At 42.8% G+C, this 14,502-nt stretch overlaps 1 protein-coding gene across 1 annotated transcript; it reads right to left on the bottom strand.

The window, feature by feature from the left end:
- Window positions 1-218: 218 nt before the first annotated feature.
- LOC115595137 (fibulin-1-like) lies at window positions 219-13,879 on the bottom strand. The gene is made up of 17 exons (XM_030439275.1): window positions 13,653-13,879; window positions 13,264-13,372; window positions 12,446-12,581; window positions 12,124-12,277; window positions 10,852-10,920; window positions 10,541-10,630; window positions 10,038-10,175; window positions 9,747-9,884; window positions 9,522-9,665; window positions 9,258-9,380; window positions 8,988-9,113; window positions 7,602-7,721; window positions 7,395-7,526; window positions 7,182-7,305; window positions 2,791-2,933; window positions 2,232-2,372; window positions 219-2,098 (listed from the first exon to the last, which is right to left on the bottom strand). Exons 1-17 carry the CDS (start codon window positions 13,705-13,707, stop codon window positions 1,959-1,961), a joined length of 2,082 nt encoding a protein of 693 aa, XP_030295135.1. The 5' UTR covers window positions 13,708-13,879; the 3' UTR covers window positions 219-1,958.
- Between the last annotated feature and the right edge of the window lie 623 nt (window positions 13,880-14,502).

The raw sequence follows: 14,502 nt of genomic DNA, 5'->3' as shown, positions 1-14,502 counted from the left end.
AGTCCCATTACTCATTCTTTGAGTGGAATAACTGGAAATATCCTCACAAACTGGAACCGGTATGGTACAATTGGGAATCTGAGGATTTGAGTTACAGGAAAAACAGGACATCCTATCAGTCTTTTGTTATTCTGGAAACCTCAGTTATGCTAACTAAAAGATGGCCTGTTTAGTCTGCAGTGCGAGAGGATTGGGCTCTATTCAATAAAGAACACGAATACAATTAACCGCATGGTCTTTATTATTCACAGATGCTCGTGTAGTCTCATGGTACAAAACACAATCAATGTTGAAAACAAATCCGCAATTCATTATCAAATGAAGCGTGAAGGCTCTGGTCTGTCAAAACAGATGAAAAGGAGTAAATATAAAACAGTTCCGCAGGTCAATCAACAGTCATATGATAGTGGCACTCATCACAACAAAGACTAAATCCGAGTAGACAGTGGTTAAAGAGATGACAGCACCCGTTTAATCTCTTACATTATTTCATTCAACTCTTGTAAAAGGCATTTATTTTTCAACACATGTGGGGTGGAGGTATCAAGTGAGGAATGAGTCTCATTTTGGCATGAAAAATAACTTTTTAGCCAATGCGAGTAGCATTGCTTTATGGATTGATGTTGGCTGTTTTGTTGGTTGGTCTACCACTTTGGTCTAGACTGAAATATCTAAAAAAGTTGCTACAGACATTCATGGCTCACACATGATGTATAATAACTAATAATTTTGGAGATCCCATAAATTCTCGTCTAACGCCTCCATGAGGTTGCAATTTGTGGTTTTAAGCAAAATGTCTCAACAGCCGTTGGATGATCGCCCAGTCGCCAGAATAATATGTTGGCATTGTTACATTTCTGCAAACCAAAGATATAGTAAAATTTGCATGATTCCTATGTATCATAACAACAGATCACCAATACACGTCATATCACGCTCACATTACATGTATTTGAGCTGACTGTCATGTCTGAAGAGGTGGACGGTGGTGCCGTGACAGCTAGCCATGATGGCTGCCAAGTGAGAGACCATTGTTCCAGATGGCGTTCTAACAGTTGTAAGCGTGACACCACAAGACAGCGGAATAATTTCCAGTTATGTTTGTGGTGTCAGAAAAAGGTAAACCTAAACATAACCAGGCAAACGAAAAGTCCAAAGCCAACATTTATTCTGGAAATTGGGGGGCAGATGGCGTGTCGTGAAAAAAGGTAAAGACATTCACACTTCATATCCCCTCATGATGAATCTTAATTATTTGATGAGTCCTTAAAGCTGCTGTAAGTGTTATTTTCTTATTAAAACAAGTGTTAAAAAACTCTACATATCAACAGTAATCACTGTGTGGTCAGTAGCCCATGTCTCTGCTCCCTCTTCTCATGCAGTAAAAGACAAAATTAGGTATCCCTGCCCACTTTATCCAATCAGGAGAGATCACTCCTCTGTCTGCTCAGGCAGCACGTAGAGAGCAGGATCCTCCTGTTGTGGTACCTACGCCGGCAATGGCAGAACAGGGAATGCTACCAATTCCAGTGCTCCCGGAGACGGCATATACTACCAATATATGCTATTATGTTGAAATGACTAAAACAAGACTAACGCCCTGTTTTCAACACATTTAAAACCGCTTCAAATTAACCAAATCCCAAGTGAATTATATCATCTTGCACACAACAGCTTTAACATTTGAGCTGTTTATCACTGTTCAGTGAGATAAGTGCAGCACCTTAAGATATTCTAAACTGTATTTAAAGTAACATTAAGTAGAAATTGGTCTTTTGTGTGATTTGGCGCCCCCACAGTTTCTGAGTGGAACACAACTATTGTAAATACAAATCCCAGGTCTGTAACAATTCATCAGACGTAATGTAGCCGCTAACTACAAACAAAACTCATTACGTCTTTATAATGTTCCAGGTTGCCAGGTTATGTGACATTTTCCTAACACTTCTTAGGTCACCTCAGAACCAGAAGTCAGAGATGAAGACATGGATCACGACAATGTTGCGACGGCTAACGAGCCCTGAGATGACATAGTCCATAGCCACCTCCAACACAAGGTCCCTGGGGCCAATGATAGGTTTCACCTGCTGGACCACACCTGTGGGAGGAAGCAGACTGGGATTAATGGCTGAAATTCATCTGCTGGAGAGATATGAATAAAGAAATTTAAAACATTTGGTGATTACTAACCAAAGTATTTTATAAAGAATTGTCAGCCTGGTTCCTCTTACCCATAATCATGCCCTGGTCGGAGCGTTTCTGTACGTCAAAAGAGAACTGGTCGTCTGCAGCCAGGATTTTAAAGAAAACATCGGTGGCACCGGGCGGAGGAGCAGGGTTCGCCGCCGCAACAGTCCGCAGGAAAACGATATCTGATGGAAGAATTGGTTAAAAATTTCTATTAGGCTGATAGACACAAACCACAAAGTGCATTTGGGTCTTCAAATGAGATAATTATGATTTGATTAAACAATTGCTTTGTGGGTTGAAATAAGTAATTGAATCTGATGTGCTGTGGCAGGTTGGTAGGCGGAAGATTTTATTTCACTGAGGATGTGAATACTGTTTGAATTTGCTATTACAAGCTACCGTGTCAACCCTATCAGCCCCCAGCCAAAAAAAAAAACAGCTGGTCAAACATTTGCTAAATCTAACTTTTCCTGATGTCAGATACTGCCACTAAGCATTCTGACTTCACAGGGGTCAAGCTTTTGGCATCATAACCAATAAAAAGCCTCTTAGATTAAGGACATCTGAAAACTAGTTTCTAGGAACATGCTGTTCACTTACCCTCTGGTCCACTGAATTCTCTGAAGGTTGGCAGGGAGAGGGCGGTGTGTGTGATGAGTTGGGTAGGGTCGAAACTGCAGCCGACGTTGCCATGCTGGCAATCCTTAACACAACGTAAACTGACCGAAGCATCTTGTCTGGATCTGAAAAAGGCCCATGGAAAGGAGATGAGTGGAGAGAAGGGCATGGAGGAGAAATACACACAATCTGAAGAAGAAGTTTCCCACAATTTTTACCTACACAGTATCCACCAGTATTGAGAAGTAAATGTTATGACCAAAACTCCACAGTTGGGTTGAGTGAGAAGAACCTGGCAACACCTGAATAGCCCCATAGACCTCCTTGGTTAACCAAAGACCGTGTGCATTAAAAGGAGGCCAAACCCTGATTCCACAACCTAAAATCATGTTTGTGGGGTTCCCCGACATGAAGACAGTGGCGCTTTCAAACATAACCTCGAAAACTGCGAAGGGAGCAGAGCCATGTAATTAGCAGCAGGCAGGTGAGTCCAAGTTGTTCGGCCAAAGCCACAAAGATGATTGTGTGGTATTCTGCACCAGCGAAAAGCCACCAAGGAAAAACAGGATGGCAGAAAACCACACAAGGGTATGTACAGTAAGAATGGGTGTCATTTGAGCGGTCTGATGACATCATGGTCACATTGTAAATTAAGGGAAATAGATCACAATTTAGAATAGAAAGCAGATTATCGTCATAAATTATCATTCATTATCATTTCACTATTTTCTCTTTTGAAGATAATTAACTTAGCATTCCGGAAAAGTAGGTGGTTATATAATCCAAAGATTAAAGAGAATAATTACAGAATATATTTATTATATTTAAATTTTTGATCCGCTCTGTATGGACTCCACTCCAAAAACCAGCAGGAAGTGGAATCAGAAGTGGAACAGTGGAAAATTAGTCTGGCTGCCTTCATCCAGCTGACCAACACAGCTACTGGCCTCTTAGTATCACTTACAACAAATTAACTGATAACCACCCAATACCAACACTAAATGCACCATCCATCATATGAGCTGTAATGCCGCCCCACCACTAATTGAGCCCCCATGCTGGCCGAGCCCCAGGTGCCCATAAATAAGTGCCACGCTTATTTTTCTTGCTATCCGCTAAGGCGAGGCCTGTTTGATCCTATGGCGAGGCCGCTTGGAACAGATCATAGGAAAATTTGGTTTCTGCATTAGAAATGACCGCAGCGGAGGAAGCACGAGAGTAGCGGCAGAGACCATTGCCGGTGTGTGTGTTTGTGCTTGGGTATTAAAGATTGAAAAGCCATTTTTAACTGTCACTTGATAATTCCAGACACACAGAAAGTGCAGATGGAGAGAAGCTGCCGCACAGACATGAGGTGGACGGAGCTGCTATCAATACCAAAGAATAATCCTGTCATAGTGTTGTAGAGATCCTCAACAGCTACTGGGCCCCATCTAGTGGTACAATGCCCTAATATTTTTTATATCTACTGCTGTATCAAATGCTAGGATAAATAACAAATTGATTTTAGGAAATGCATCACTCAGACCACATTAGGCCTATATAAATATATGACTGTGATTCAAATGGCAATTTTGACTTGTTGCTTAACCAATCATTTACTATAAGATAATAATTTTAATGCATTTTTTCGACTAAAAGTTTTGGGGCTGTGGGTTACGCTTATTGACTTGAGAGTTAGCTGAAAAGATCAGTAGCTACCACTCTTGTGCGTTTGCATTGAATATGAAGCCTCAGTTAGCTTTGACTGGACGCAGCTAGCTTGACTTCACCAAAAGGTAATAAAATGTGTCAACTGCGAGATATAAAAATCACTAACTTTACATCTGTTTGGTTGGAGTGAACTGTCAGGCCATTTCTTAGCCAGGCACAGGGACTTCTCAAAGCCATTCTCCTGTTTTCAGTCTCTGTGCTAAGTTAAGCTAACCAGCTGCTGGCTGGACAGTTGTGTTGTTTTTAGCATCATATGCTTGAATAAAACTGGGTGTTGTTATACAGAATAAAAAAGTAATTATATATATATTAAAAAAAGGCATCACCAAGAACACAGTACTACATATGCAAATGCAATAATATTTTGACTTGTTGCAATCTTTTTCTATAAAATACTAATTTTACTACATTTTGAGGTAGCTTATGTTTTCTCAATGGTTTGGAAATTTGCTAATTAACTTTCTTTCTGAGAGTAAAATGATATGGTCAATACCAGTCTATGCTGAATATGCTACAGAAAACCGAGATTAGTATTATGACTTGGCTCTCCTTAACCAATCATTTACCAAAAAGATTATAACTTACTACATTTTGAATGACTAGTTTGAGGGTATTTTGGTGGAAATTATGCTCATCAACTTTCTTACTGAGAGTAAGATTAGAAGATCAATAGGCTACCACTCCGCTAACAGTTAGCTACAATTAGTCTAAAGATTGGATGCAGCTAGCTTGACGTTGCTCACAGTTGTTAAAATCTAAAGTTCATTGACTCTACATGTCTTTTGTTAGGGTTATGATTTTTATGGTTATGACTAGTTAAACTATTTTTTTAACATGGTGCAATGACTTCCCGAAGCTGCTCCCCTGTTTTTGTGTTTTGTGCTAAGCTAAGCTAATCGGCTGTAAAGTAGCTTTGTATTTAGCATACAGACATGAGAGTGTTTTTACTCCTCTAAAATATTCTTGGACAGAAAGCAAATCTGATTACTTCACACAAGGTTGAATTATTCCTTAAAATGTTTCAGAATTTCTTTCACCACAATTATCAAAGTAAGTAGGTTTTACTTTCACAATCATCCATTCTTTTCTTTTTGAAGTATTCAGTTCTGGCCTTCCATCTATAGCTCTAGCTGATAATTTGATAGATACGATGAGCAGAGAGGGGCAGTATTTCAATTAAAATACATATTTAATTACTCCTTCATTTTTTAGAGGTTTAAACTCTTGGAGAAATAAACACAACAATTAGCCTATTCACCATAGCCTTATTAGGTTACACTATTCCATTGTATTTCTATTGTTTTGTGCCCCTTGCATTCTTTAATTTTATATTCAGGAATCTGCAAAATGCCCAGTATTTGTCTGAAAGAACTAGTTCATCACTGTGCCATAACTGTTCAGTTCCTGAAAGGTTTTTACTGAAATAAACCACCCAGCATGCACCCCTGAGGTTGCAGCCCTTCATCTCTAAGAGGTTCTGATTGGCCACTTCAGATTTATGATGCAGTGAATTAGTGGAGCTCATCTTTTCATTGCACAATCAAAAAACTGGACTAATAATTGACTCGGTGTAGGGTTAATATATCACAAACACAATACTAGGTTTATCTCCTAGCGCCACAAATGTAGAACATAGGTCCTATGTACAATTACTTTGAGCCCATCTCTGGCAATGAGCAGGTATATATAAACAGGAATGGTAACGGGTGGAGGCTGATAATTAAAGAAGGCACTTTATTTAGTTATAAAAATGTAAAGTTTCCTCAACTGACCACTGCAATTCACCACAATGCTGCTGTTCATCTCGAATTTTAGGTGAATTATGTAGTGTTTTCCCACGCAACAAGAACAATATATCAGCCCCTTAATAACTGCATAAAATGGCAGATGGAAAGCCAGAGCTGTGGGTTTAAATAAAAGGATGGATTCAAAAATGAAAGTCACCATTATAATACATGACTGGTGAGTACAGAATAGTGACAGACATCAAAAACCATAAACAACACCTAATACGGAAATGTTCTCGAGGGCCGGATGGACAGCTCGTGTGTGACAAAAACAGCGATCTTGGCCATGTACAGATGTGCCGTCCCGTAGCGAATCAGCCTCATCTCCACCGTCAGAAAGAAGTCCCGGGGTGCATTTAAGGCGCGACGCAGTGAGATCTCTCCTCCGTGAGCCTTCTGCTCCACGACAAAGTATCCCTCCTCGTTTCCTGAGATTATGTTGAACAGCATTTTGTCTCCGGGCACAGAATTAGAGGCTCCCATCCGGAAAACATCAGCGGGGACGGGAGTGTTGGCGGGGAAGCTGATGTTGTAGAAGGAGATTCTCAGCGGCAGCGAGAAACACAACGCAGGATCCTGCTCGAACTCGCAAGCTACGCGCTCACAACGGCTGAAAGGGAAAAAACGAAATGCTCATCGGGTGGAGGTCGGACACGGTTACATATATGGGTGGAAAAAGAGGGAAACGAAAGAGAGAAGGAGTGATGCTGGACGATGAAAGAGGGCCAGAAACCGCGCCGAATGTCGACAGCAGGGTTAGGGTAAACAATTCACATCACAATAAGTCATATAAGAAAAAGAAAGAAATGACCACTAAACTGCTGGGGACAATCAATTATTTTGTTTCACCAGCTCCTAATAATAAGCTCTCACCCTTTTGCTATGTGCCGGTAGTTCGGAGGACATATGAAGGACAGGCAGCGAAATCCTCCCTGGGTATTGAAACAGCTTTCAGACACGGAGCAGTTATGGGTCCCTGCTGCACATTCATCAATGTCTAAAAAAAAACATGGGGGAGGCGAAGGTTAGACATTTAATGGTACTTTAAATCTCAATGGAAAGGGAGGAAAAGGTTCGTCCACTGACCTTGGCATGTGCGTCCATTGTGGGCGATGGTGTAGCCAGTAGGTGGGCAGGTGCAGTAAAAACTTCCCGGGGCGTTGGAGCAGCGGTAGGAGCACACGTGACCTCCAGTAGGCAGAGCACATTCATCTATGTCTAAGGGCAGAAAAGAGTAAAAGTCAGTGTCGCAGTTTGTGGTGAATAATTGTCTACCGTCAAATCCAACAGTACCTTCACAAGTCATCCCATCAATGTCACTCAGCTGGTAACCGCGGCGACAATAGCACTGGTAGGAGCCATAGACGTTGGCGCACTCCTGGCTGCAAGGGTTGGCGTCACACTCGTTGACATCTGCCAAGGTACAGGCACAGAGACAACTCAGTCATAGATTTCTTTATAGCATTGCATTAAAATGACTAACAGGGGAAATGCGTGACTTTGATCATCTCGATACAATGCCCCCTCATGGCAGTGGCACTCCCTAATGCACCCTGCCATACTGCAAAGACTGCGCTGGAATGGCCTCCAAACTCTCAAGGTCTCAATCCGATTTAACAACCGTGGAACAAGCTGGAACAAGTCTGATCAATGGAAGGTCTGATCCACCTAGAAACCCACAGGACTCAAAGGGTCCAAAGCAAACTAAGATGGGGCCTCCATGGTTCAAACTTTTCCAGGAACTTCCCACCAAATCTAGATCGGATTGGGATTTGGTGAATTTGGAGGCCAGGAAGATGCCTTGAGCTCCTCGTCACATTCTTTTTTTTTTTTTTTTTTTTTTTTTTTTATATTTTTTGGGCCTTTTTATGGCTTTATTGATAGGTCAGCTGAAGATATGACAGGAAACAAGGAGAGAGAGAGGGGGAGTGACACGCAGCAAAGGGACCCAGGCCGGGAGTCGAACCCAGGTCCGCTGCAGAGCCTCGACACATGGGGCGCACGCTCTACCAACCGAGCTAAACGGCGCCCCCGTCACATTCTTTGGGGCATTCCTGAGCAGTTCTTGCAGTTTGACAGGGTGTACTATTAGTCTGGGAGCTTACTTGGTCTTGGTCGTGCCAAGGACAATGTACCATGCGATACTGCAAAAACTGTTCTGAAATGGCCTCCAAATTTTCAAGATCTCAATCTGATTGTGAGACGTGCTGGAACAAGTCTGATCCATGGAAGATCCAATCCACCTCAAAACCCACAGGACTAAAAGGAGCCACAGCCAATTCCATGGTGGCAGAAATCCCTGGGGGTCCTACGTCCAGTCCTCAATGGGTCAGAGCCAAGTTCAAACCACGATGGGGCTTCCATGGTTTGAACTTGTTTAGAAATGTACCACCTATGCTAGATTGGATTGGGATCGTGGGAATTTGGAGGCCTGGACAACACCTTGAGCTCCTTCGCACATTCATTGGGGCATTCCTGAGCAGTTCTTGCAGTGTGGCAGGTCGCATTGTTCAGCTGGAGGCTTACTTGGTTTCGCAACAGTATTTGGGTGGGTGGTGCGCTTCAACTGCGTCCAGGCCCAAGACTCAGAGTTTCCAAGCATTGTTGTGACTGATGGGTGTACACACAGGATTGTGTATCATTTAGCTCTAACATAAGTTCAATTAAAAGTGATCTTACCTTCACAGTTCCTGCCATCATGGGACAATTTGAAGCCAGTGGTGCAGCTGCATGTGTAGGACCCCTCTGTGTTCTCACACTTATGGGCACAGAGTCGTCCGGGATAATGCCTACACTCATTGATGTCTAAAGTCAACAGAGGACAGACAAAGAATTTACAAGAGATCCCAGCACATACCTCATACATAAGCTGAGACAAAACATTTTATTTCACGGCTGATGTGCACAAAATGTTACACCTGACACAAAAAGACAGAATTCCTACTGTACCTTCACACAGTCTGGTGATACTGTTGAAGATGAAGCCAATTCTGCATTCACAGCGGTACGAGCCCATCAGGTTGACGCAACCGTGGTCGCCACACACATTGCCTGCACGACACTCATCTACATCTGTGAGATGAGGGAGAGAAGTTACATCTCATTAGTTAATAAAAGGTGAAAGGTGAAATAGGAATAAAAGGTGAGACACAGTGAGAAGAAAACACAATTTTGGAGACCAAAAGAATATGAGTTCATTTTGACTACACCTACCTTCGCAACGTGTGCCGTCCTCAGTGAGATGATAGCCTCGTCCACAGGTGACTGTGTTCCTGCGACAGGTGTAGGAGCCTACTGTGTTGATACACGTCTGCCCATGCGGGCATGGAGTTGTGTAGGCCACACACTCATTTATATCTAATGAGAAAAACATATTTAAAGTGTCAGCTCACCCTGTGAATGTTTTTCCATGGGTTTTCGGTGAGACATCAAACTCACCAATACAGCTGCCGATAGCGTCCTGAATGTAACCGTCTGAGCACCTCTCCTTTGGGTGGCAGCGAAACGAGCCGACTGTGTTGGTGCAGAGAAAGTCTGGTCCACAGTTATGGGTCCCCAAAGAACACTCATCTATATCTGGAACAGGAAAAGAGGAAAGACATCAAGCATAATGTACTTAACTTAAATTCTGTTTTACGTGAAATATCGTAAACTATCGGTCTTGTCTTGAGATAAAAACGATTTAGATGTATTTTTTTTGTCATTTCTACAGTGCTCCTGATCTGTTACCTTGGCAGGCGTTGTCGTCTTTGAGTTCATACCCAGTGCCGCAGCTGGTTTCTCTCTGACAGCGAAAGGAGCCCTCTGTATTAATGCAACCTTGGCCGATGACACAGTTGTGACTGCCAGTAAGACACTCGTTAACATCTGAGGAGAAAAGACATCAACTTGAAAAAAAGTCTGTCAACACGTATGGTGTAACAATTTAGGTGGAACTGTGTGTATGTACAGCTGTGCTTCCAACTTACTCATTTTCAGTATGTTTAATGTTTACCATGTACAGCATCTTACGTTTAGCATGTAAGCATATATAGAGGTTAATCGGGATGTCATGAGTTTTGCAGGTATTTGCTCTCAACTACTCAAGTATTTCAAGTATTTGAAACATTAAAACTGCAATATGTAGGAATTTTGGTTGAAAACATTCAAGGCTAAAGGGCCGAACATCTCTGAGATAAGAAATTCCTGATTAAGATTTATGGTGAAGCCGGGCTCCTTTTCACATTACTTACCCTCACAGTTAACTCCATCTTGGCGCAGCTGATAACCATCATGGCATGCACATGTACCGTTACCTACGCACAACTGGGAGCAATTGGAGTCTGAAAACAGCAGAGAGACACATGAAGAAGAAGAAGACTTCACAAGGTACAGTAGTATCTGTAGTCTCAATCCCATTTCGCCCCCTCAGTGCCACGCCCCTGGTCCAAGATCACAAGAATCATGTCACTGGCTGATGGAAGACAAAGCCACAAAGAGTCTAAGGCTCTTACAGCTCTAACTATAACAAAGGAGACCACTTTGAGAAATAAAGGTGCCAAACCTCTACAGGTGTCCGACTCCTCTTGAGGCTTTGCAGTAACGCTGGCCTCAGGCTTTTCCGCCACTGGTTCTACAGAAGAAAAAGCCTCATTAAAATAAATTACGAGAAAATATTCAGCACCCCGTCTCACAGTTTGACTTCTCAAATCTCTGCGGCTTGACATCAGCAAGAAATCGTATGTTTTTGGGCTCCCCACGTGTTTGTGTTTTTCACCTCAGGGCACTGGAGCACCATTTGGCCCCGAGTTACCATTTGGCAAGGTGTCTGCAGATTAGTCTTGTGAATACCCCTGTGACCTAGACTGTCTGACTCTCTGGCAACAATCTGATCCACAGCTGCCACACCGAGGCCATTTATCCAGCCTCGCTCTCTCTGCTCCTAGTAACGCTGCCTGTTTTTATGTATTCACTTCTTTTGAAAACTTTATGAGCCTAACCAAATTTTGCTCCAAGTGCTATCAAAATCATAGGTACGACTTTCTAAATAATGCCTACAGATAATTATAGATAGAAAACTCCACTAATTTTACACATCAGAGGCCGTTTACAGGTCTTGTGCTAGTGCTCAACTGCTGTTGATCTGATTGTCTGAAGTTAACCTGTGATAGACAGTCAGTGACAGACAGATGGTTTGTCCAATCACCTGCCAAGTATTTTTTGAAAGTGCCTTTGTCTTTTCAACAAACCATCTGGCACAACAGTTAGTGATAAATACAAATGGTCATGGACCTCTGACGGGGGGGGAACACCAAGTCAGGCATCCTGTACCCAGGTTCATGAAAGGGCCAAAAAGTGCCCAAAAGGTTCCTCTAGACCTTAAAATAATATCTCTTTTGAGATCATCTTGGCCAGGGCAGGAGTAAAACTACCTGCGGCCCTGGTCAAGGATCCCAAATTTCTAAAAAGCCCAAAAGTCTGCAGGTGCAAGTGTTATTAAAAGGTTGATAAAGGGATGTAGGTCCAGCTCATCTGCAATACCTTTCCTACAAATAAAGTTTTACAACCTGACAGCTCTTTTCGGTACCTTGTAGCTGATCCCTCAAGCATTATGAATCTTTATTAACCATTAACAAAGCTATTAGTTCCGATTTACTAGAAAGAAGCACCAAATCATATTGTGCTACGAGTCATTTGGCCCCTAATGTGTGCAAATGGCCTCGTGTATTGATTGTTTTAAGTGTCACAGCCAGTCAGTAGCCATTCTTTCGTGATAAGAGTGGAGCTAATCAAGACAGAGAAGACTGAAAGCACGAGGTCGTTTAGATCTTCCTACCTTTAGCAACTGGTTTGATTTCCCCTGTTGTGTTTTTGCCGCAGCAGGTTTGAGCTGTGAACCCACACTGTGTCCCCAGCGACAAACCCGGGAGCTCGCAGCTCGAGCCCCGGCTCGCCATCATCAGGCCGAGCACACAGCAGTCGCAGCACATCTGAACAGGAGGCGGAGAGGGTGAGACAGTAAGAACAGAATCTTATCTTAAATGCGATTGCTCCCCGCTATTTATTGATTTACAAAGGGCTTGGTGTTTTGTCTTTGTGTGTAAGAGTGAGGAGACGTGTAAAGGTTGAAGATATTGACATTAGAAACGGAGGAAAACCTTGGAGATTTTGGTTTCCCAGGGGTCTCCTTGGAAAAAGGGCCTCTCGCAGGCCCCTTGCTCCTTGGCCATCTTGACGCCACTGTCACAGAGTCGGCCTCCTACTGCTGCTGCACAGCACTGCTCCTGGGCAATCCTGAAAAAAGATGGCAAAAAAATGTAGAGGGACACCTCGTCCACAACAGAAACTGCTCTCTTTGCTCTGTGAGGTAAGAGTTGGATAAGAATCATGTGAAGAAATCCTTAGTATTTACATTAGATACAGTGGATCAAGTGGATATCTGTTGTAATACTTTTCATAACGTTAAGTAACCTACCTTATATTAAAAAAGTCATGTTGCCATGGATAAATAAAACCTCTGTTTCCTTGCTTTTCATTAGCAAATGTTCCCTCCATGCTGACCTCCATGTGTTGACCAGGTGTTCCTCCATTTCATCAATCACCACCTCTGTCTTCTAACAGTCAAACGGGGACCTTTAGTGTTAAAATGCTCCAGGGGGCCACTTTACGCCTGCACTTACTGTGTAGTTATCCTCCCCTGTGGTGGGATGGGTGGTTGAGGGCTGTGGAGATGATTTGGGGCTTGAAACCCCGCGGGCATTTTCTGCTTTTAAAAGTGCCATCCCAAACGCTGGCCCATGCAAAACGCCAACATTTGAATGTTTTGCAACTCAGGCATACCAATAAGATCAATACACTGTAAATAAACGCAGCAAGCTTCAGGCATTCCCGCTCTGAAGCCGCTGTACTGACCCTCCTTTGGTCCCCGAGCCCCCCTTTCTTTAGAGGCTCTCCACAGAAACCAGGTGTTGCCTACCTGCAGGTGTGCGACGATGAGATGAGGGGGAGGATTGCACAGTCTTGTCCTCTCAGGGCCCGATCCCTCCCATCCTGACAGCACTCCTGTACAGTGGGAAGCTGAATCTCTGATGGCATGGGGGATTAGAAATAGACAGAAGAGGTATGAGGCGGCACAGGCCATGGAAAAAAATTGCCATGCTGCCCCCAGAGTGCCAGTGACTGACTCAGATTTAATTAAAGTGGTCTCACACCCTCAGATATAGACAGACATTTTCACAGAAAGTAGGTCGAACCTCTGCAGTCCCTCGCGCTTAAAAGCTTAAAGAAGTCATTTAAACGATAACAGTTTCACGTGTATTCAAAATCTGCATCTGATCTAGAAAAAAACTTTAGCTGCGTTCCTACCTAGTCCATGCAGAACTCCGCACAAAAAAAACAAAAGAGTTGCAAAGAGTGCCATCGGACTCTGATTCACGCGTCTCCCCCGTCGAATCGTCTGAATTTGGCGACTACACGGCTATATTGGAGGATCGGCGGCTGAACTGCATGCGGTGGACGGTGTGTGTGTCCGGCGAGAAGGAGAGCATCTCAGTCAGAGCGGCGGCAGGAGAGGCGACACAGAGCTCGCCGCCGGGGGAAGGTTGGAGCTTTGGGGGCGGTGAGGGCGGGGTGGACGGAGCCGCCGTTAACTGTCTGGGCTCCTGAACGACACAAACACGGCCGATAATAGGATTTATTTTTGTTGCACAATGTCAGTGAAATGACTGAGTAGAAGATAAACTGTAAGCTGTAAGAAAAGTTAAAAATGTACGGAAGCCATATTCAGGCAAAAATGAAATCAAATTTAAATAAGCCAGTGGAGTTTTAAGAAGACTTGGTTTAAATAGTACGGAAGCCCTATACAGGCAAAATGAAATATCATAAGAACAATGAAATAAAAAAAAGTATCCATGATAAACCAAGTTATTCTGGCTTAATCTCTTCTTGTAATGTGTTTTTTAAATAATACCTTTTATTTTAATATTGTTTTAGATTTTGAAACACTTAAGTTGAAATGTGCAGCATTTCCCAAACTACTTAAATGTAATATTGAAATAAAAATGTAAAAAAAAACAAAAAGTCCAAGGGAATAATGATAATAATAAAATCTGGCATAACTCCATCTACGAGTACATTGGTCAGCCGACATGATCGACTGATATTGGCCTATCACAGATATGTTGGTGTATATAGTGTCCGATATGTGCCAACAAAA

This window comes from Sparus aurata, chromosome 14 (assembly GCF_900880675.1).
Source record: "Sparus aurata chromosome 14, fSpaAur1.1, whole genome shotgun sequence".
NCBI classification, from domain to species: Eukaryota; Metazoa; Chordata; class Actinopteri; order Spariformes; family Sparidae; genus Sparus; species Sparus aurata.
This window is presented reverse-complemented; position numbering and strand designations above follow the sequence as displayed.